Here is a 20,064-nt window from a genome sequence, read left to right as displayed (position 1 = left end):
CCCAGCCTCTCCCCCATCCCGCCGCCGCCGCCTCTCCGCCCCCGTCCCCATATCGTCAAGCTCAGGCGGCGTGGGAGGGGGGGCCTCTCGAATCGACAGGATGTACCCCCAGGGAAGGCACCCGGTGAGTGGGGGGCCGGGCTGCGGGGGGTAGGGAGGGTCGCGCGTCCGGGAACTCAGACCCCGGCTTCCCACCCCCAGACCCCGCTTCAGTCCGGCCAGCCCTTCAAGTTCTCAATCTTGGAGATCTGCGACCGCATCAAAGAAGAATTCCAGTTTCTTCAGGCTCAGTACCACAGGTGAGGGGGGGCGGGGGCGTCCCGCCCCAGGGGCCCCGGGATCTCACCCGGGGGCTCACCTGGGGGCGAAGGGCGGGGTCCGCTGGGGCGAAGGGGCGGGGCCTCCAGCGTGCAGGGGGGAGGGAGGGGCCCCAGGGGCGTGGGGAGGGAGGGCTTCCAGGTAGAATCGCAGGTGAGGAGGACGGATGGTCCAGTGCTGGGACATTTTGAGCCTGGGAAGGGATGGGGTGGGCCTGGGGGCGGGAGGTGGGGGTGTGTGTGTGAGGAAGTGGGGCGGGGGAGAGCCAATCCCATCGCTTTGGAAACTGGCCCAGAAGGGGTCCGTGGGTGTCCCTGCTGCGGGGGCAGGGAGAGTGGGATCCCGATGCCCCGTCTCCTTCCCAGCCTCAAGCTGGAGTGTGAGAAGTTGGCCAGTGAGAAGACAGAAATGCAGCGACATTATGTCATGGTAAGGCGGGTTGTCAAAACGGGGCGGGGGGGTGGGGGAGAGTGGGGAAGAGAGCTTGGCTGTGAGTGAAAACACGTGGGGTGTGAATCCCGACTCCAGTACCACTCTGGGGCAAGTCCCCGGCCTGCTCTGGGCCTCATTTTCCCTCATCTGTAAAGTGGGCAGCTTGGGATTCCAGGCTGTCTCCCAGGGCCCTCCCAGCTCTTAAGAACAATAAGGCAAGGATGCCCACTTTCCTCATGAGCATCTCTGAGGGGCTAGGGTATCTGGGTACTGCCCCCCTCCCCCACTCCCGTGGGGAGAATGAAGGGGGTTCCTGCTTTCTTCTCTGGGCTCCCCCTCTGGGCCCCCAAGGAGCTGGGAGGCTCTGGGTCCTGCTCTGATCCCCCCCAGTCTGGGGGCTGTTGGAAGACCCAGCGTCACCCAGAGCAGCTGGACATCCATGGGCACGGTGGACATTGCCAGACAGCTTTTCCTTTGCAGTACTATGAAATGTCCTACGGGCTCAACATTGAAATGCACAAGCAGGTAACTGTGTGTTGGGGGTAAGGGTGTCCAGTGGCGGGGGGGTGGGGATGGAAGTTGTGAGAGGGACCCGTCGCTCCCTCTGCTCCAGGGAACAGAGGTCTTATCCTGAAATCTCTGGGATCAGGGGGCCAGATTTCAGCCTCATGAAAGGAAAATGAACTTCTGGAGACCTTGTCTACGAGAGAGTCGGGCAGTGGACAGGGGCCAGGCATCCCTGTCAAGGAAGGCTCATAGCAGAAGCCAGCAGCCAGGTCAGCCAGGCTGGGGCGGGCCTTCTGTCCCAGGAGGGGGACAAACGGACAGTCTTAGAGGTCCCTTTCAGATCAGCATGTCTGACATTTGGAGATGGATCCTGAGAGTCTGAGATGGACCCCAAGGTTCTGTCGCTGTTTTGAATGTTCTGAGATTAACCCTAATGATCTGAGGTTCTGAGATTGACCTCAGCTTCTGAGTGTGATCTCAAGGTTCTGAGTTAGACCTGAAGGTTCTGCAATTGACTTCAGTTGCTCAAGATTAACCCCCAGATCCTGAGCTCAAGATTTTCTGATGGTTTCTAAGGGCAGGCGAGGATTCTACCACCCATGCACCCTGATGTTTTCTAAGGAGATGAAAGGGACCCCAAGATCCTGAGGTTGAAGGAATCTTGGATTTTGTCCATCCAAATATTAGAATAAATGGGCAGAACCTAGGGTCTTTCTGGTGGGTGGGAAGAAGTAGGGGTACACTGGGAGTGCCTGGGGGCACCTGCCTTGGCGTGCTTTTCTGGGTCTCTGGGGGCTCTGTTGCGTCTGGTGTAGGTGACGGGGGGCTTGTATGCCTGGAGCGTGGTGTGGTCCCATGGGTGCATGAGATAGATCCCCTTATAGGATGGAGGGTAAGGGGTAGGGTACCGGCCCCAGGAGCCTTCGTTCCACCCTCCTGGTAGCAGATGGAAGACACAAACCTCACCCAGATACACACAGCACCCAGCACTCCTGTAACTGAGGCAGAGGCAAAGCACAGGCTGACAAAACACCCCCTTACCCACCCACATGCTTCCCCTCTGCTCAGCCTCTGTGGGCGTCCCCGGCCCAGCCCCGGTCCCAGGTGAAACCTACAAGTAAACCCACACTCTTCGTATCCTATCTCTATCCTCTGACACCAAATATTTCGCTTTTGCCACACCGAGTTCTCCAGCTCTGACACCAGCTGGGTGTCCTACACTTCTGCTCAATCCTAACACACTACCCAGAGTCAGTGTAGACCCCACAGGTTCAGGGATCCGCCCCCCAGGACTGCCCCCACTTCAGATGCCTATCGCAAGTCCAGACCTCCTGGGCTTCTGACCCACCAGCTATACATCAAGGTTCCCGCGACCCACTCCTTGGTCTGATAATTTGCTATAATGGCTCACAGAACTTGGGAAAGCTCTTACCATCACCCTTTCATGATAAAGGATATAACTCAGGAACAGCCAGATGGAAGGGATACACAGGGCAAGGTATGGAGAAGGGCATGGAGCTTCCGTGCCCGCTCCGGGCGCCCCCTCCCTGCACCTCCACGTGTCCACCCACCAGAAGCTCTGGAAACCACTTCAGTTAGGGGTTTTTAGGGAGGCTTCATTACCTAGGCACGATTGATTTCACCACTGGCCACTGGTGATTGACTCAATCTCCAGCTCCTCTTGACTCCCCGGCGGTCGGAGTTGGGGGTGGGATTGAAAGTTCCATCCCTCTTAATAAACTCACGTGCAGGTGAAACGGGCTTATTGTGAATAACAGAAGATGCTCCTCTTGCCTCTAATACTCAGAAATCTCTAGGGGTTTAGGAGCTCTGTGCCAGGAACTGAGGCAAAGACCAAATGTATATTTCTTTCTTTTTTTTTTAACTTTTTATTTTATGTTGGACTATAGTTGATTAACAATGTTGTGTTCATTTCAGGTGTACAACAAAGTGATTCAGTTATACAATATGCATGTATCTATTCTTTTTCAAATTCTTTTCCCCCAAATGTATATTTCTTATATCACAGCATCACACCCCTGAGTGTGGTGCTCTGGGATCGCCCCTGACTACAGCCCCTGGGCGCAGGCACGACCCAGAGAGGGGCCATGCCCGAGAGAGACCTGGGCCCAGCCAGGGCTCAAACTCAAAGCTTCTCGGGGTCACAGTCTGCGCTGGGTGGCTGCGCAGCTGCTTTCTGGAAATCTCTGTTGAGTGGGTCTGGCGGGTGGTGGATCTGTCTGTCCTGTCTTCCGGCTCAAGGCTGCCCTGGACATCAGGTGGACAGTGTCCTCGCCAGGCTCTCAGTCTGTCCCGGAGCCCGTGCCCTACACTTGCAGCTGCGGGTGACAAGCCCCTCACCCCAAGCTTTGCAAAGGCTTGTTATGCCCTGGAGTGGAGGTTCTGGATTGACAGCCTCCCCTCCAAGCCTCCTCCCCATTGCTTCCTGCCAGGCTGAGATTGTGAAGCGCCTCAGTGGTATCTGTGCTCAGATTATCCCCTTCCTGACGCAGGAGGTGAGTGGGCTTGGTGGGGGGGATGGGGAGCGGAGCTGGAAGAAGGGTGGGGGAGGGGGTCTGGCTGGATGCCACAGGCACTGGTTCTGCTGGGTGGCCTGGGGCCCTGGGCACTGGCTGGGCTGGGGCCTTAGGGATGGAGGGGGGGTGTTGGCTGAGGGGGAGGAGGGGGGGCTCAAGCCTACAGCCAGGCTGCCTCGGTCCAAGTCCTGGCTGTGTGACCTTGGGCTAGTGGCTTGCCCTCTCTGTGCCTCTGTCATGAAATTTAGAGCAGTTGATACATACAAGGTGGTGAAGATGATGCTGGGTGCTTAGTAAATATCCAATAAAAATTAGTCCTTAGCACTTTGTCCTTACATTATGTTGAGTGAAATCAGCCAGTCACAAAAGGACAAATACTGTCTGATTCCACTCATAGGAGGTGCCTAGAGTCATCACATCCATAGAGACAGGAAGTAGATGGTGGGGGCCAGGGGCTGGGGGAGGGGGTTGGGAGTCAATGTTTCCTGGGGACAGAGTTTCCTTTTGGGAAGATGAGAAAGTTCTGGAGATGGATGGTGGGGCTGGTCGCAGGACAGTGTGAATGTACTTAATGCCACTGAGCTGTGCACTTAAAGATGGTTAAAAGGGTAACTCTTACGTATTTGTAACCACAATAGTACAAAAAGGTGGAACAGGGCAGATAAAACTATAGAGTATGAGCACTTCATTGAAACTTAAAAAAATAAAGTTAGCCCTTGTGCGAATGCCCCAAGTTATTCAGGACCTTTGCATCCCCTGTTCCTGCTTCCATCTGGAGTATCCTGTCTCCAGAGAGACAAGAGGACGGATTCTGACACAGGGTGGATACAGGGGGGCCCTCACTGTGTTGGGGACCAAAAAAGGGAAAGGTTCTCCTCTTGGTTTGGACCTCATTGAATCTGAGGTTTCTGGGCTCTTGGGATGGAGTGAGATTCTCTCTGGTCTCAGACTTAGAGATGGTGTCTGAAAGCCCAGGATGGGGACAAGGTGGCCCGGAGTGAGAAAGGCCAAAACCACAGGAAACAGGGTAAAAAGACTTTAGGAAGGAGTGAATTAAGACACATGGGTGCCCCAGCAAATTCCATGCTTCTAGACTAGGAGTCAGCAAAGTACAGCCCGAGGGCCAAGTTACTGGCCCTTCACTTGTTTTGTAAATAAAGTTTTATTGGCACACAGCCATGCCCACTCATGGCCTTATTGTCTATGGCAGCTTTCCGCATAAAATGGCAGAGTTGTGGAGTTTCCATAGAGACCCTCTGGCCTGCAAAACTGAAAATATTGACTCTCTGGCCCTTTACAGTCAAAATGTACTAATCCATGGCCTGGACACACTCTGACAGGCATGACCTGTACAGGAGCGCCTGGTTAGCATCCTGACACCTCCTTAGTGGTGTCACGCAGCCCAAATCCCCATCCTGGGTAGCTGCAGGTGCACAAGTGGCCTTAGAGCACACACAGGAGCAACCAGCCATGTGTGTCCATTTACATTTGTATTAATTTATATTTCTTTTAAAATGTATTACATTAAATTTACATGTAAATTTCTATTAAATTAAATTAAAGGAGGCATCCCGTTCCCAGTTGCACCAGCCACATATCAAGTGCCCATGGCCACATGTGGCTTCCGTATCCAACAGTGCAGACTGAGGACATTTTATCACTGCAGGAAGGTGGGGAGAGGAAGGAAGGAGGGTGGGATGAGGGTGGGGTGTATGGGGCCTCTACAGGCTGCCAGTTTGTATTTTGTGACCTGGGTGGTTGGTACTTGGGTACTGATTTGTACAGTGGTTCTTTACTGGGGGTGACTCTGCCCCCAGGGGACACTGGGTGATGTTGGGGACATTTGTGGTCATCACCCCTGGGGGTGCTCCTGGCATCGAGTGAGTGGGGGGCTGAGGATGCTGCTCCACACCCCACAGTGCCTGGGACGAACGCCCACAGAGGGTGACCCGGCCCCCATGTAAGCAGTGCCGAGGGAGGGACCCTGATATATAAACCCCGATTTCTAATTATTAGTTTGAACTGCACTTAAATGCTTTGTTTCTTTGTCTGTCTGTTTCATGATTTTGAAAGGAAAGGGAGAGAGGGAGAGAAAGAAACTACAAAGAGCAAGCGAGAAAAGGGACTTCCCTGGCGGTCCAGTGGTTAGGACTCCACGCTCCCATGGCAGGGGGCACGGGTTCGATCCCTGGTCAGGGAACTAAGATCCCGACGCCAAAAAAAAAAAAGTGAGAGAAGAAGAGGGGCCCCGGAGGGCATGGCCTGGGAGGTGGGGTTGCCGAGCAGATGGGGGGCTCTCCTGAGCGCCCTCCCCCCACCCACCCCCAGCACCAACAGCAGGTCCTGCAGGCCGTGGAGCGGGCCAAGCAGGTGACCGTGGGGGAGCTGAACAGCCTCATCGGCGTGAGTCTTCCGGCCCCCGCCCTGCCGTGGGTGGTGAAGCTGGGGGTGCCGGGTGGGCAGCTGGCCTGGGTTCTGGCCGCCCTGGAGACCTCAAGGGTGCCCCTTCTGCCTGGACCCTGCCTGTCCCGGCTCTCTCTCCATAGCCTCTTGTAGGGGGTGGTAGGGCACGGCCGGGGCCCCGCCCCTGGCCCACCCCCCTCCTCTCCAGCAGCAGCAGCTCCAGCCACTGTCGCACCACGCCCCCCCTGTGCCCCTCACCCCTCGCCCGGCTGGGCTGGTGGGCGGCAGTGCTACGGGGCTGCTGGCCCTGTCGGGAGCCCTGGCCGCCCAGGCTCAGCTGGCCGCGGTTGCCAAGGAGGACCGGACAGGCGTGGAGGCCGAGGGGTCCAGAGGTGAGTGGACATCACCAGATGCTGCGGGCTGGGGGCCCGCAGGGGCCCATGGAGAGGATAGCTGGACCATCAAACTCACCAAAGGGGCTGCAGGGTCGCGGGTTCAGCTCTGTTCCCAGTGGGCTGTGTGTCCTTGGGCAAGTTCTATCCCTCTCTGAGCGTCTATCTGAATGGTGCGGGGAAGGGATTGTCCACCCCTTGCAAGGGTGTTGGAAGGAGAAGGGGGGGTTCTGACCTGGGAAGGGGGCTTTATACACTGTGGAGGGCTCTGCGCTCTGGCACGGTGGCACAAACACCTCATTCTTTTTCCTTCTCTCTCTTCACCACGCCCCCGCCTGTCAGTGGAGAGAGCCCCGAGCAGGGTAAGTTGAGGGGCATGGGGGATTTGCCCTCTTATCTCACATTTGCTTTGTCTTCACATGTGGCTGAAGCTGCTTGTTCTGAGCTGATAGGGGCCTCAGAAGGAGACCGCATCCTGCTTTCACACTGTGTAGCCATTTTTTTTGGTGGGGGGGGATGCCCGTAAGACTAGAGTTTTATTTATTTTAAATTTTCCATCTCTAGCGAGTTTTTGCAATTGAATAAATGAATGCATGCTCGGGTAGCATTCCATCCATCCCTCCATCATTAATTTATCCCTCATCCACTCCATTTTATCATTTACAAGAGTGCTGACCAATAGAAATATCATGTGAGCCCCGTAGGTAATTTTTTTAAACTTGTTTAATTTTTTTTTTTTTTTTTTTGCGGTACGTGGGCCTCTCACTGCTGTGGCCTCTCCCGTTGCAGAGCACAGGCTCCGGACGTGCAGGCCCAGCGGCCATGGCTCACGGGCCCAGCCGCTCCGCGGCATGTGGGATCTTCCCGGACCGGGTCATGAACCTGTGTCCCTTGCATCGGTGGCGGACTCTCAACCACTGTGCCACTAGGGAAGCCCTAAACTTGTTTAATTTTGAAATCATTACAGATGCCCAGGAGGTTGCAAAGAAATGTACAAGGAGGTCCCATGCACCCCTCACCCAATGATAACATCTTGCAAAACTAAAATACCATATCAAAGCCAGGAAACAGACATGGGTGCAACCCACAGGGCTTATTCCCACTTCACGGTTTTACATGCACTCGTGTGTGTGTGTGTGTGTGTGTGTGTGTGTGTGTGTGTGTGTTTATGCAGTTTCAGTCACACGTTTAGCTTTGTGTAAACATCACTGTAAATTTTCTAGTAGGCACATTAAAAAAGTTTGGGCTTCCCTGGTGGCGCAGTGGTTGAGAGTCCGCCTGCCGATGCAGGGGACATGGGTTCGTGCCCCGGTCCGCGAAGATCCCACATGCCGCGGAGTGGCTGGGCCCGTGAGCCATGGCCGCTGAGCCTGTGCGTCCAGAGCCTGTGCTCCGCAACGGGAGAGGCCACAACAGTGAGAGGCCTGCATACCGCGCAAAAAAAAAAAAAAAAAAAAAAGTTAATGAGGTGAAATGAATTTCAATAGTAAATTTTATTTAACACAATGCATCTAAAATATTTCAACCTGTAATCAACATAAAACAGTCTGTTTTTTTGTTTTTTGGGTTTTTTTTTTGGAGCAGAGGAAGGTTTATTGCAGGGTCATGCAAGGAGACCTGCAAGGTTGCAAGGTTGGCTCATGCCCCCCACAAAACCCAAACTCCCAACATAAAACAGTTTTAATGGGATCTTTTCCGTTCTTTTTATTGTATTATGCCTCCAAGATCCGAATGCGTTTTGCACTTAGAGCTCATCTCAGTTCACATTAGTGCCCCCCCCAGGGGACCCTGGGCGATGTCTGGGGACATTTGTGGTTGTCACGACCCCACTGAGTCTGCCCTCGGAAGGTCCCTTTTCCCAGATGGGAAGCTTGAGGCACAGATCCTAATAACAGTGATGGGGATCCTTGGTTCTGGCTGGACCAGGACGCAGTCTGGGGCCCTGTGTCTCTGCAGAGTGCATCCCCCTCACCCCCAGAGAGTGTGGCGGAAGAGGAGCGACCCAGCGGCCCGGGTGGCAATGGGAAGCAGAGAGCGGAGGAGAAGGATCTGTCGGGACCTTATGTGAGTGGAGGGCACACATGGACTGGGGTGGGCAGACAGTGTGGGAGGCGGACCAGCCTGAGAGATTGATTGCCCCTGTGGGTCAAGAGCTGGGAAGGAGGTAAGGATGCCTCCTGGTCTCTGGCTCTTCCCCCACTGCACAGAGGAGTAAAGTGAGGCCACACAGCACCTCCTGGGCACTCAGCTCCATCTCCTCCATTGAAGGATTCCCCCCTCTCCCCGGCCTCCCTTGTACTTGAGCAAATGAACCAAACCACAGAATCCCAGTCAAACCCTCCTGAAGAGATGTAAGGGGCGTGGAGGCAGGAGCATGGCCAGGGTGAGCTCTCTCCCCCCTGTCCCCCCAGGAGAGTGATGAGGACAAGAGCGATTACAACCTGGTGGTGGACGAGGTGAGTCGGGGTCCAGCCTCCTCCCACTCTGACCTCAGGACTAGGAGGTCTGGGCACAGAGCAGGCAGTGGGTTATCCGGGGATTTGGGGGACCCAGAGGGAGTGGGTGTCCTGGTGTTCCCCTCTCTATGGGATGGCTGGGATGGGGATGGCACGGGGCCAGGGGAAGTAGGAGAAACTGGGGCACCCCAGGCTGACCTCCTCTCCATAGCACAGGTGGGGAAACTGAGACCCAGAGAACCCTGGATGTGGGCAACGGAAGCGGCTTCAAGCCCTGGCTCACCGTGTCACTTTGGGAGAGTGACACCCCCTTCCCCGGCCTCACTTTTCCCCATCTGTTCAATGAGGGAAAACAAAACCAAGCCCATATATTGTCCTTGCTATGTGTGCTTATGTCATTTAACCCATTTTACGGATGAGTCCACTGAGGCTCAGGGAGGTTTCATAATCCTCCCAAGGTGGGTCCTAGGTGCCCAGTCTAGAGGTTGGGGTAGGACACGAGCAGGGTATAGAGAGGGCCTCTCCTTCCCCTGCCACTTTACCCTGCCCCCCCCCCACTCATCATCACCTCCTCCAACCCAGGACCAACCCTCCGAGCCCCCCAGCCCAGCAACCACCCCATGTGGAAAGGCACCCATCTGCATCCCTGCCCGTCAGGACCTGGTGGACAGTCCAGCCTCCTTGGCCTCCAGCCTTGGCTCACCGCTCCCCAGAACCAAGGAGCTCGTCTTGGTAAGGAGTAGGGGAAGCCTTGAAACTCATTTTATTCATCCTGGGGACCTGGAAACAGATTCTACCACATTAGATGTGGAGTGATGAGAAATGAAACAGACTGTTGTGGTCCAGGATTTCCTTAGTGATTATTTTGCTGCCTTCCTAAAAAACACCTCTACATTAGTCCAGTAATTTTTCCTAAGTGGACTCACTCTGCGGAACCTCAGTAAATCTGAAAAGGCAACTTTGTAAATAATATTAAAAGGCAGCTCACCATCTTATGTGGAAACCAAGTATCTCTTGCAATAAATAGGAAATCTGGTGAAAATAAACACAGTGAAACTATAGAATTGCTGGCTTGGCCAGGCTGATTCCAGCCCTGGGAGTGTTAAGGCCTTGGGAACACACCAGCCCCAACCTGAGATGTGGTCCCTGCAAGAAAAGATGACCCATATCAGAACAGCTCTCTCCTTGGGCCTCCCGATGTTTAATGCCAGCCGTCAGGACCACCTGAAAGCACTCCCCCAGGCATTCTCAATTCAGCTCCTTTTGTCCCTGCCCCCAAATCTTCCCCAGACCCCTGCCCTGCCCTTACCAGGGAGACTGTGTCGGTTTCTAGGCCTCCCCTCCCAGCAGGTTGCTATGGCAACCGCCAAGGTTGGGGCTCCCATCGCATCTCTTGTGCCCTCCTCCCACTCCAAGGAGACAAAGAGGGGGAGGGGCGGCGCTGTTCTAATGGAGAAGGCCCCCCTGGTCCCCACGTTGGCACCATCCACTCCCTGTCGTGGGTGTGTGAGTGTGGCTGTCACAAAATGTGTGACCTTGTAAAGGAAGGATAGGGCGCAGCCCACACAAGACGAGGATGTGAAGTTTCTTGAAAGGCAAAGGAAGCGATGGCAGGAAGCCGAGACAGAGCTTGTTCCTCCGTGAAGGAGGTCCGGCTTCCCCTCTCCTCCAGGGTCCCCACGGGGACGGACAGCAGTGGGGGAGCTCCTCGTGGGGAACAAGGGGGTGCCCAGCAGTACCGGGTGAGGGTCTTGCATCTGGGAGCATACTGTGGTCTCCTACTTCGAGAGCCCATCCTAGAGTTTGTTCCTTGGCCCTGAAGGATGCGCCAGCCTCTAACTTTGTGCGTCGCCTTCTCTCGTGATCCCTGTGCGCCCACCATGCCCCAGATGTAGGAATGTTCACCGCATCCCTTACCCTGTGGTTGCCCTGTGTACCTTATCACCCGCATGCGCAGTTCTCCCAAGATTGCCCGGGTTCCCGTGGGCACGCACGTGTGTGCACCCCGTGGGGTGGATGCTCAGGCGCCCGCCTGGTGTTCCGATGCGTGCAGGGACACACCCCAGGGGAGCGGGCCCCATGCTCAGGAGGTCGGCTGTGGGGCCCGCTCCCCTGGTGTGTGTGTCCCTGCGTGAGCCCTGGCCTGCTCCAGGTGTACTCCCTCCTCCAACTCACCTTCTGCCCAGATCCTTGGGCTGCGAGGCAGCAGGTGCCTGAGGGTGTTCAGTGCTGCCCTCTCTCCCCCAGAACGATCTTCCTGCCGGCACCCCTGCCTCCAAGTCCTCAGACTCCTCCCCGCCCCAGGACGCGTCCACCCCTGGGCCCAGCTCCGCCAGTCACCTCCGCCAGCTCGCGGCCAAACCAGCACCTTCCACGGACAGTATTGGTGAGCACCTGCTGGTGCCTGCCAGGACAGGCCTCCTTTCCGGGGAGTTCGAAACAAGGGTGGGGGGTGGGGGAGGCAGGACGTGTGGATTCCAGCTGGGGCATTGCCTTGCCCTTTCCATGACTCAGAATAGACACTGCCTCACTCTGGGCCTCCGTTTCTTCATTGTCTTGGCCCAGACAAGGGAAACTGAGGCCCAGAGAGGGGAAGTGACTTGCTCTGGGGCTTCAGCCCAGTGCTGGAGAGACAAGCTTTGGAGTTAGACAGGCTTGGGTTTCAGGCCAGCTTTGGACACTCACCAGCTGTGTGACCTCGGGCAAGTGATCAACCTCTCTGAGCCTCACTTTCCCCATCATTAATATGGGGATGACAGTGCTCCTCTTTTCTGTCTTATGGCCGGGCTCTGGCTGGTTCTGGAGTCCCAGAAAGAAACTAGCCCTGGAACTTGCCTTCAGGGAGCTCCCAGGTGGTGGGGGAGGAGACCCAGACCCTAAAATTCCCAGCTCTGTGTGATCAGGGCTGGGGTGGAGGAAGGGACCCAAGATGGGCCAGGTTGGAGGCAAGGGGTGGAGTGGGGAGGCTCAAGGATGTTCCTGAGACGTTGCTGGACATTGAGTCTGGGTTTTGAAGGATGAGTAAGAATTCAATAACTGAAAAAGGAAAAGGAAAGGCTTGTTGGCCAGAGGCAACAGCAGCTGTAAATGTCTGGAGATAGGACAGGGTATGGTGGATGCTGGGCCAGAGCATGAGAGCCCTGGAGCTCCCCCAAGGCAGTGGAAGGCAGGATCTGGATCCAACGTGTCTGAAGATCTGTCTTTGTCTCTTCTTAGCCCTGAGGAGTCCCCTGACCCTTTCCAGTCCCTTCACCACATCCTTCAGCCTGGGCTCCCACAGCGCCCTTAATGGGGACCTCTCTGTGCCCAGCTCCTACGTCAGCCTCCACCTGTCCCCCCAGGTCAGCGGCTCTGTGATGTATGGACGCTCCCCCATGGTGAGTCGTCAGGGTGGGAGATGCCAGGAGGTGTGAGCAGGGCCCAGGGGCTGGGGGCTGGGAGGAGAAACCAGGTCCACACCCAAAGACCAGGGAATTGGGAAACGGAGGAAAGTCCTGGCCTGGCAAGTGCATGTGGGAAGATGATCTGAGGGTCTCAGTAGCCCCACAAGCTTAATACAAATAAGCACCTGTGACTGTGGAAGAAACAACTGTGATTATGTTGCGTTAAGAGAACCAGAGAACCTCAGCCATGGGATGTGAGGGTGTGCTTCAGCCTGGTGTACAGTTGCTTGCCCTGATTTTTAAGGGACGTTGGTGATTCTGGTAGATTGTAGAGGAAGGACTACCCCAGGGAGAGGACTGGAAGTGATGTACCATGGGAAAGAGTTGAAGGAGAGGCATGAGACTCCTGAGCTGGTGCGTGGGCCCCAGAGGGCAGTACTGGGACAGATGCTTGCTAGAGTGAGCCATCCTGCAGTGGGTGTAGATGCCTCCAGAGGGAAGAAAATGCCTGTCATTGGAGTTATTCAAGGCCTGAGGCTGGGGGGGCACTTGCAAGGGGTGTTGTAGAACAGAGGTCAGCAGTGTTTTCTGTAAAGGGCCAGATGGTAAGTATTTTTGGCCTTGCAGACCAGTTGATCCCTATCACAACGACTCAACTCTGCCTTCATAGCTCAAAAGCCACCATAGACAACATATACAGTAATGGCTGTGTGCCAATAAAACTTTATTTATGAAAACAAGCAGGGGGCTGGAGTTTGCTGACCCCTGTTCTGTGCATTGGACAGAAGATTCATCAGGATCCTTCCACCTCTGGGGCCGTAGGATTCCCCAGCCAGAGACCTTGGGGTTCCCTCATGTGAAAGCCTCCCCTTTCCCATCTGTAGGATGGGTAAAGGAAAGGGCACCTCCCCTTTCTTGGGGAGGGGCTGATAAACAAATTGGGGGGTGTGTTCTCTGATAAACAGAGAGGAATATGGCAAGTGAGCACGGGAGAGGGCAGTTGTGGGTTTGAGTCATCCGCCCATGACACCCCCGTTGGCGTTTTGGCAGATGGCATTTGAGTCTCATCCACATCTCCGAGGGTCGTCCATCTCTTCCTCCCTGCCCACCATCCCCGGGGGAAAGCCGTGAGTACCAGGGTGGGGCTCCCTGCCTCCTCAGGTGCTTACATTGTGGGGTGGGTGTTGGGCTTCCCTGCTGCCTTTCCAGAAAGTCTCTTCTGTAAGATAATCGGGGCTCCCGGAGTTGCTCTCTGGAGAGAGGGTTATGTAACAAGCAAAGCCTACACTAGTGGTTCTCAGCAGGGGGTGGATTTTGTGCTTCCTTACTGCCCTCCCCTACCAACCTCAGGACATTTAGTGATGTCTGGTGACATTTTTGGTTGTCACACCCAAGTGCTTCCAGCCTCTAGTGGGTGGGGGCCCAGGGGTAATACTCAACACACTACAGTGCACAGGACTGCCCCATCCCAGAGAATGACCCGGCCCCAAGATCAGTAAAACTTTCTGCCGTGACGGGAATGTTCTACACTTACAGCTGTCCAGTCTGATTGCCATCAGCTATCTGTGGCTTTTGAGCACTTGAAATGTGGTCACTGCGACTGAGGAACTGAAATTTTAAATTTCTTTCCGTTTAACTGGCCCTGTGGCTGGTGGCTGCCATTGGACTGCGTTCTCTGGAGCTCACAGGGCATCTTCCTGGATCCTCTGTTCCACGGAGATTCACTAAGTGCTTGCTTACCATGCACCAGGCCACGGCCGGACCCCTTCCTCTTCAGTATCACGCTGACCTTTGATCCTGGGGCCCCGTCCCTAAACGCATGGGGGCACAGGCAGGGGGGTGAGGGTGGGGAGGGTCCCGGCTCCCCGTGCGTCATGCCCCACCTCCCGTCCAGGGCGTACTCCTTCCATGTGTCTGCGGACGGGCAGATGCAGCCGGTGCCCTTCCCTTCTGACGCGCTGGTGGGCGCCGGCATCCCGCGGCACGCGCGGCAGCTGCACACGCTGGCGCACGGCGAGGTGGTCTGCGCGGTCACCATCAGCGGCACCACGCAGCATGTGTACACGGGCGGCAAGGGCTGTGTGAAGGTGTGGGACGTGGGCCAGCCGGGCGCCAAGACGCCAGTGGCTCAGCTGGACTGCCTGGTGAGGGCGGGGCGGAGCTTGCAGGCCAGCGGGGCGGGGCTTATAGGCCGACCCGGGCGGACCTTACAGGCCACCTAGGGGTGGGGCTATAGGCCAATGGGTGGAGTTTATAGGCCAACCGGGGTGGGGCTTGTTGGCCAGTTTGGGGCAGAGCTCTTAGGGCACCCACAGGTGGAGATTATAGCCCAACAGGGTTGGGGCTTATGGGCCAGTGAGGTGGAGCTTATGGGCCAACCAGGGGCAGGATTTATAGGCCAATGAGGGTGGAACTTACAGTCCAACAGGATTGGAGATTAACGCCAGTAGGGTGGCGCTTATAGGCCAACCAGGGGCAGAGCTTACAGGCCTACTGGGGTGGTTTTTTCAGCTGGGCTCTGGCAGGCATGGCTAAGGGTGCTACCCCACGCCCTTGCTTCTCTCCCCTCCCAGAACCGGGACAACTACATTCGTTCCTGCAAGCTGCTGCCGGACGGCCGGAGTCTGATAGTGGGTGGTGAGGCCAGCACCTTGTCCATCTGGGACCTGGCGGCCCCCACCCCTCGCATCAAGGCGGAGCTGACCTCCTCGGCGCCCGCCTGCTACGCCCTGGCCGTCAGCCCCGACGCCAAGGTCTGCTTTTCCTGCTGCAGCGACGGCAACATCGTGGTCTGGGACCTGCAGAACCAGACCATGGTCAGGTGGGTGGCCGGTGCCCTGTGACCTCGGGCAAGCCCCTGCCGTCTCCCCTTTGTGCTGTGGGAGCGGCCTGGGAGGATGCTGGAACAGCACCTCCTCCAGGATGGACACCTGGGCCCTCCTTCCTCCAGGCAATTCCAGGGCCACACGGATGGGGCCAGCTGCATCGACATTTCTGATTACGGCACTCGGCTCTGGACAGGGGGCCTGGACAACACCGTGCGCTGCTGGGACCTGCGGGAGGGCCGCCAGCTGCAGCAGCATGACTTCAGCTCCCAGGTGCCGCACGGGATCTGGCAGAAGGGGGACACAAGCTCCAGGAATCCGGCCTCCCTTCCTCTCCCCCTGAGGCACCCACTTCCAGATGCCGGGCAGCACCAAATACCTGCTCTCTGTGCCCATCTTTCTTGTCCTTGAGACAAATTCACAGACCTTCCTCTTTAATTCTTCAAAGACAGCACAGGGAAGCACAAAGGAGCTGATTTGTATCAAGCTGTGGGGCTACTAAGACCCTCAGATCATCTTCCCAGATGTTCTTGCCAAGCCATTCCTCTGTTCCTTTGTCTCTTGTGTAGTTGGTTTCTCCTGCCAGCCTTCAACCCCTTGACCCTACTGAGAGCTCTTGACCACCTCCCCCCACCAGGACTCATCGTGGGGGAGCTGCTGACCCCAGGGGACAGATAGGAGCCGGACACAGAGAGGTCTCTATTGGGGGTGCTGTGGAAGGCCAGATTGAAGGATGTGGTGAAGGGGTTGGACAGAATCATGGGGCTCCCCAGGGCTGAGCAAAGAGTCAAGGACAGGTCTCCAGATACCCTGGACCCAGATCCTGTCTCCCATTGCCTTAGGGGCAGGTTGTGAGCTCCTTGGCCTGTTCTTTAAGACCTCTGTGCTCTAGTCTCACACACACCATGCCATGTGATACCTCTGGACCTCCCCACTTACAGTTCTCTCTGGTTGAGATGCCTTTCCTTTCCTTTCTCCCATTGGTAAACTCCTACACACCCTTCAAAACCCATCTCCAGTTTGCCCCCTCCTTGAAATCTGGTGGGCACTAGCCCCCAAACTCTTTCTTTTTTTACCTTTTCTTTAGCTTGAAGCTTCCTTTGATAGGAAAATCAGGGGTGCAGGTGGGTATAGTTGTCCATCCCGTGTCCCCAAAATTTAAATGGGTGGCATATGTATCTGGTGATCCCATGGTGAATATCTCCCATCCCACCGGGCCCTTCTTTATACAGGAACACTTCTATATGTCCAGGAACCCGTGAAACCTTCCAGGCTTTGCTGTGAATTTATGGTTCTTTCCACACACGTCTCATTTGTCAGTAAGACTCTGAGAGGCTTAGGATGGGTCAGGGTCTTATGCCTCTCTGTGCGGCGCTGGGCATGGGGCACAGACTTATGTAGCCACCACGTACTTTCAAATCAAAGTAAAAATTGGTGTTGACAAGTGGGGAAAGTTCCAAGTTGGGAGTCAGAAGGCCTGTTCTTTGATGGACTTGCTATATGACCTTGAGCTGGATGTGGCCTCAGCTTCCCTTCCACCATCTGCTAAAGGGGAGCTACTGTCCTTGCTGGCTTCGCCCCCTCCCTCCCTCCCTCCCTCCCAGAGCTGTTGTGCGTTCAGAGCAGATAATGGATATGAGGCCCCAGGGTTCCGTGTAATTCTGATTAATATTAATGATTCAACACGCAGTTGCCTGCTGTGCTCCAGGCCCAGGGCCAGCTGCTTCTCCACGCGGGAGCTGCAGCGGGAGAGTGTTGGACATCTCCCCTCCCCGCCCTGGCCCCCCAGCTCTGGGCATCCCCCCCACATCCCAAGGGGTTTTTCATCTCCTGTCTTCCCTCTTCACCCCCAGATTTTTTCCCTGGGCCACTGCCCCAACCAGGACTGGCTGGCGGTTGGCATGGAGAGCAGCAACGTGGAGATCCTGCACGTCCGAAAGCCCGAGAAATACCAGCTGCATCTTCACGAGAGCTGTGTGCTCTCCCTCAAATTTGCCTCCTGTGGTGTGTGTCTGCCGGTCTGGGGTGGGGACTCCAGGGTGCTGGGGCAGGGTTGCCAAAACACAACCACAACAAAAAAAACCCATGACAGAAAAAGAGGATCCCTGGTTTAATTTGAATCTTAGGTAAACAGCAGTCATTCCTTACTTGTCCCATTCTAAGTATTGCATGGGACATACTCTAAAGGACAAAGAATTAGTTAGCATAAGTAAGTAGATCCCAAGTATTTTGTGGGACATACTTACACTAAACAACACATAATTTATTAGCATAAGTATGTCCCTCAAATACGTGGGACATACTTACACTAAAAAGCAACTAATGTGTTAGTGCAGATATATCTCACATATTGCATGGGATATACTTACACTAAATTTTTTTTTTTTTTTTTTAGTATAGATATGTCCCAAGTATTTCATGGAACTTACATATACTTAAAAAAAAACCCGAACAAACAGATAATGTACTATATGGGACCCACCGGTACTAAAAATGATGTGTGGTTGATCTCGGATTCAGATGTAACTGGGCACCCTGTTTTTATCTGGCAACGTTCTCCTGGGGCTCCCCCTTCTTGAAGGCCAGTTGGAGCCCTTTGAGGCCTTGGCTTCGGTATCTGGAATGTGGCGGGGAAGCTCGAGCATCAGCTAAGGGGCCTCCTGTCCCCCAGAGACGGGCAGAGGTGTGAGAAAGGGAGCGAGAAGAGAGGCCAGACCAGGCTGCCCCGGCTCTGCCCGCAGCCCCCAGCCCTGGCTTCCTCCAGTCTGCCCCCCGCCTGAACTCCCTGCCCTGCTTCCCCCAGGGCGGTGGTTCGTGAGCACCGGCAAAGACAACCTGCTCAATGCCTGGAGGACGCCGTACGGAGCCAGCATCTTCCAGGTACTTCGTGTCTGAGGTCCCCAGCCCCGCAGGACACCAGGTGCCCGGGGACCCCGTGGGGATTGAACAGGGAAGTGTCCCCACCAGCCACGAGCTACTAAAGCAGAGCGGTCAGCCCGAGGGCCACATCTGTGCACAGCCTGTTTTTGTTCTTAATTGTGATAAAATATATATAAAAGTTGCCATTTTAACCATTTGTAAGCGCACAGCTCAGTGGCATTAAGCACATTCACACTGTCGCGCAGCCATCCCCACCATCCATCCCCAGAACTTTCTCATCTTCCCAAACTGAAACTCCGTCCCCATGAAACACTGACTCTCCGTCCCCTCCCCCAGCCCCTGGCCCCCACCGTCTACTTCCTGTCTCTATGGATTTGATGACTCATATGAGTGGGATCACACAAGATTTATCCTTCTGTGTCTGGCTTCTCTCACTGAGCATCATGTTCCCAAGGTCCATGAATGTTGTAGCAGGTGTCAGAATCTCCTTCCCTTTTAAGGCTAATATTCCACTGTATGGATGGACCACATTGTGTTTATCCATCACCCGTCGATGGACACTAGGGTTGTTTCCACTTTTTGGCTGCTGTGAATATTCATGTACAAGTTCTGGTGTGCATGCATGCTTTCATTTCTCCTGGGCAGATATCTTGGAGTGGAATTGCTGATAATTGTTTAATCTTTGGAGAAACGGCCAGACCGTTTTCCAAATTTTCTGTTCCCACTAGCAGAGTGTGAGAGTTCTGATTTCTCCCCCTCCTCAACAACACTTGTTCTGTTGTCTTTCTTATAGCCATCCTGCTGGATGTGGAGTGGTTTTTACATTTTTTAAAGGGTTGTAAAAGAAGAAGGAGATGATGTAACACAGACTGATTTGGTCTCTGGACGTATGGCCAGAGCGCATTTGGACTTAAATGAGCTTTCAGGTCAAAGCCTAAAAATTTACTATTGGCCCCTTTACAGAAAAAGTTTGCAGAGCACTGGTGTATGTAGGTCATCCTGCTGTGAGCTCAGCCCTCTGCTGTGCTGTGTGGCCTCATGCTTGGTGCACACCCTCTCTGAGCTTCTCAGGAAAGGGCAGTTCTCCTGTTCCAGAGAACCGAGGTCTCGCTCTTCCCAGGAGCATTGTCACCTGTCCAGAGGCTCAGCTCCAAAGGACCTTTCTCTGGAAAATGTGTCACCCTCCTTCCCTCCCGCCTGCTAGGCTCCCCACACTGGGCTCCCCTGAGTCCTATCTTGGGCCCAGCCTGGACCACAGATTCACCCTTGTGGGCAGTCTCCTTGCCTCTTTGCTCTGAACTTGCTGGTGGTCGGGAGCACGAACCAGACCGTGCTGGCCTTGGCCGTGCTGGCCTTGGCCGTGCCTCACTCTCCCTTCTCTCTCCCCCTTCCCCTCCCTGTCGACAGTCCAAGGAGTCATCCTCCGTGCTGAGCTGTGACATCTCCGGGAATAACAAATACATCGTGACAGGCTCTGGGGACAAGAAGGCCACCGTGTATGAGGTGGTCTACTGAGACGCCACTCTTCCTTCACCCCTGGCCCAGCTCCCGAGGGAGAGGCATCCAGGACCGCCTCTCCAGTCCTACTCTGAGCACTAAATCTCATCTGCTCTCCGGCTGACCCCCTTACGTCCTCCCCTGCTGGATGTGGGACCAGATGTGCAGGGGGACTTTGGGGAAATAAATGTATTTATCACAACCGCCTTTCTGTCTTGGGCTGAGGAGCCAGGAACCTTTGCTCTTCCTGGGCACGGTTCCGGAGGGAAGGCCACTTGCTAGCTGTGTCAGCCTCTTTTTCCTCACCTGGACATTGAAAGAATTCATTCCGCATGAAATGCTGAGGGGTCGACCACAGGAAATGGGGGTTGTCTTGGGCCGTGTGGCTTCCATTGTGCCACGTAACAAACAGCCCCCAGATCTCAGTTGGTTGA

At 55.2% G+C, this 20,064-nt stretch overlaps 1 protein-coding gene across 1 annotated transcript; it reads left to right on the top strand.

The window, feature by feature from the left end:
* Positions 1-19,805, top strand: TLE2 (TLE family member 2, transcriptional corepressor). Its single transcript, XM_082650741.1, has 20 exons — positions 1-124; positions 202-299; positions 684-747; positions 1,231-1,275; positions 3,711-3,773; positions 6,123-6,197; positions 6,409-6,589; positions 6,932-6,951; positions 8,546-8,653; positions 9,001-9,045; positions 9,628-9,777; positions 11,293-11,431; positions 12,262-12,422; positions 13,479-13,555; positions 14,323-14,572; positions 15,002-15,249; positions 15,379-15,526; positions 17,107-17,257; positions 18,057-18,133; positions 19,541-19,805. The coding sequence occupies exons 1-20, from the start codon at positions 101-103 to the stop codon at positions 19,646-19,648; spliced, it is 2,232 nt and encodes a 743-aa protein (XP_082506867.1). The 5' UTR covers positions 1-100; the 3' UTR covers positions 19,649-19,805.
* The last annotated feature ends 259 nt before the right edge of the window (positions 19,806-20,064 follow it).

The sequence above is a fragment of the Grampus griseus genome (genome assembly GCF_964374135.1).
Source record: "Grampus griseus genome assembly, chromosome: 3".
NCBI classification, from domain to species: domain Eukaryota; kingdom Metazoa; phylum Chordata; class Mammalia; order Artiodactyla; family Delphinidae; genus Grampus; species Grampus griseus.
Note: the sequence above shows the minus strand (reverse complement) of the source record. Positions and strands in the feature narration are given on the sequence as shown.

Bases quoted from the DNA above. Each gene is read 5' to 3' on its own strand.
- TLE2 (XM_082650741.1), top strand. From the start codon at position 101: ATGTACCCCCAGGGAAGGCACCCG. The intron at 6,952-8,545 runs GTAAGTTGAGGG...GTGTCTCTGCAG, and splicing joins TGGAGAGAGCCCCGAGCAGG to AGTGCATCCCCCTCACCCCC. The intron at 9,778-11,292 runs GTAAGGAGTAGG...TCTCTCCCCCAG, and splicing joins GAACCAAGGAGCTCGTCTTG to AACGATCTTCCTGCCGGCAC.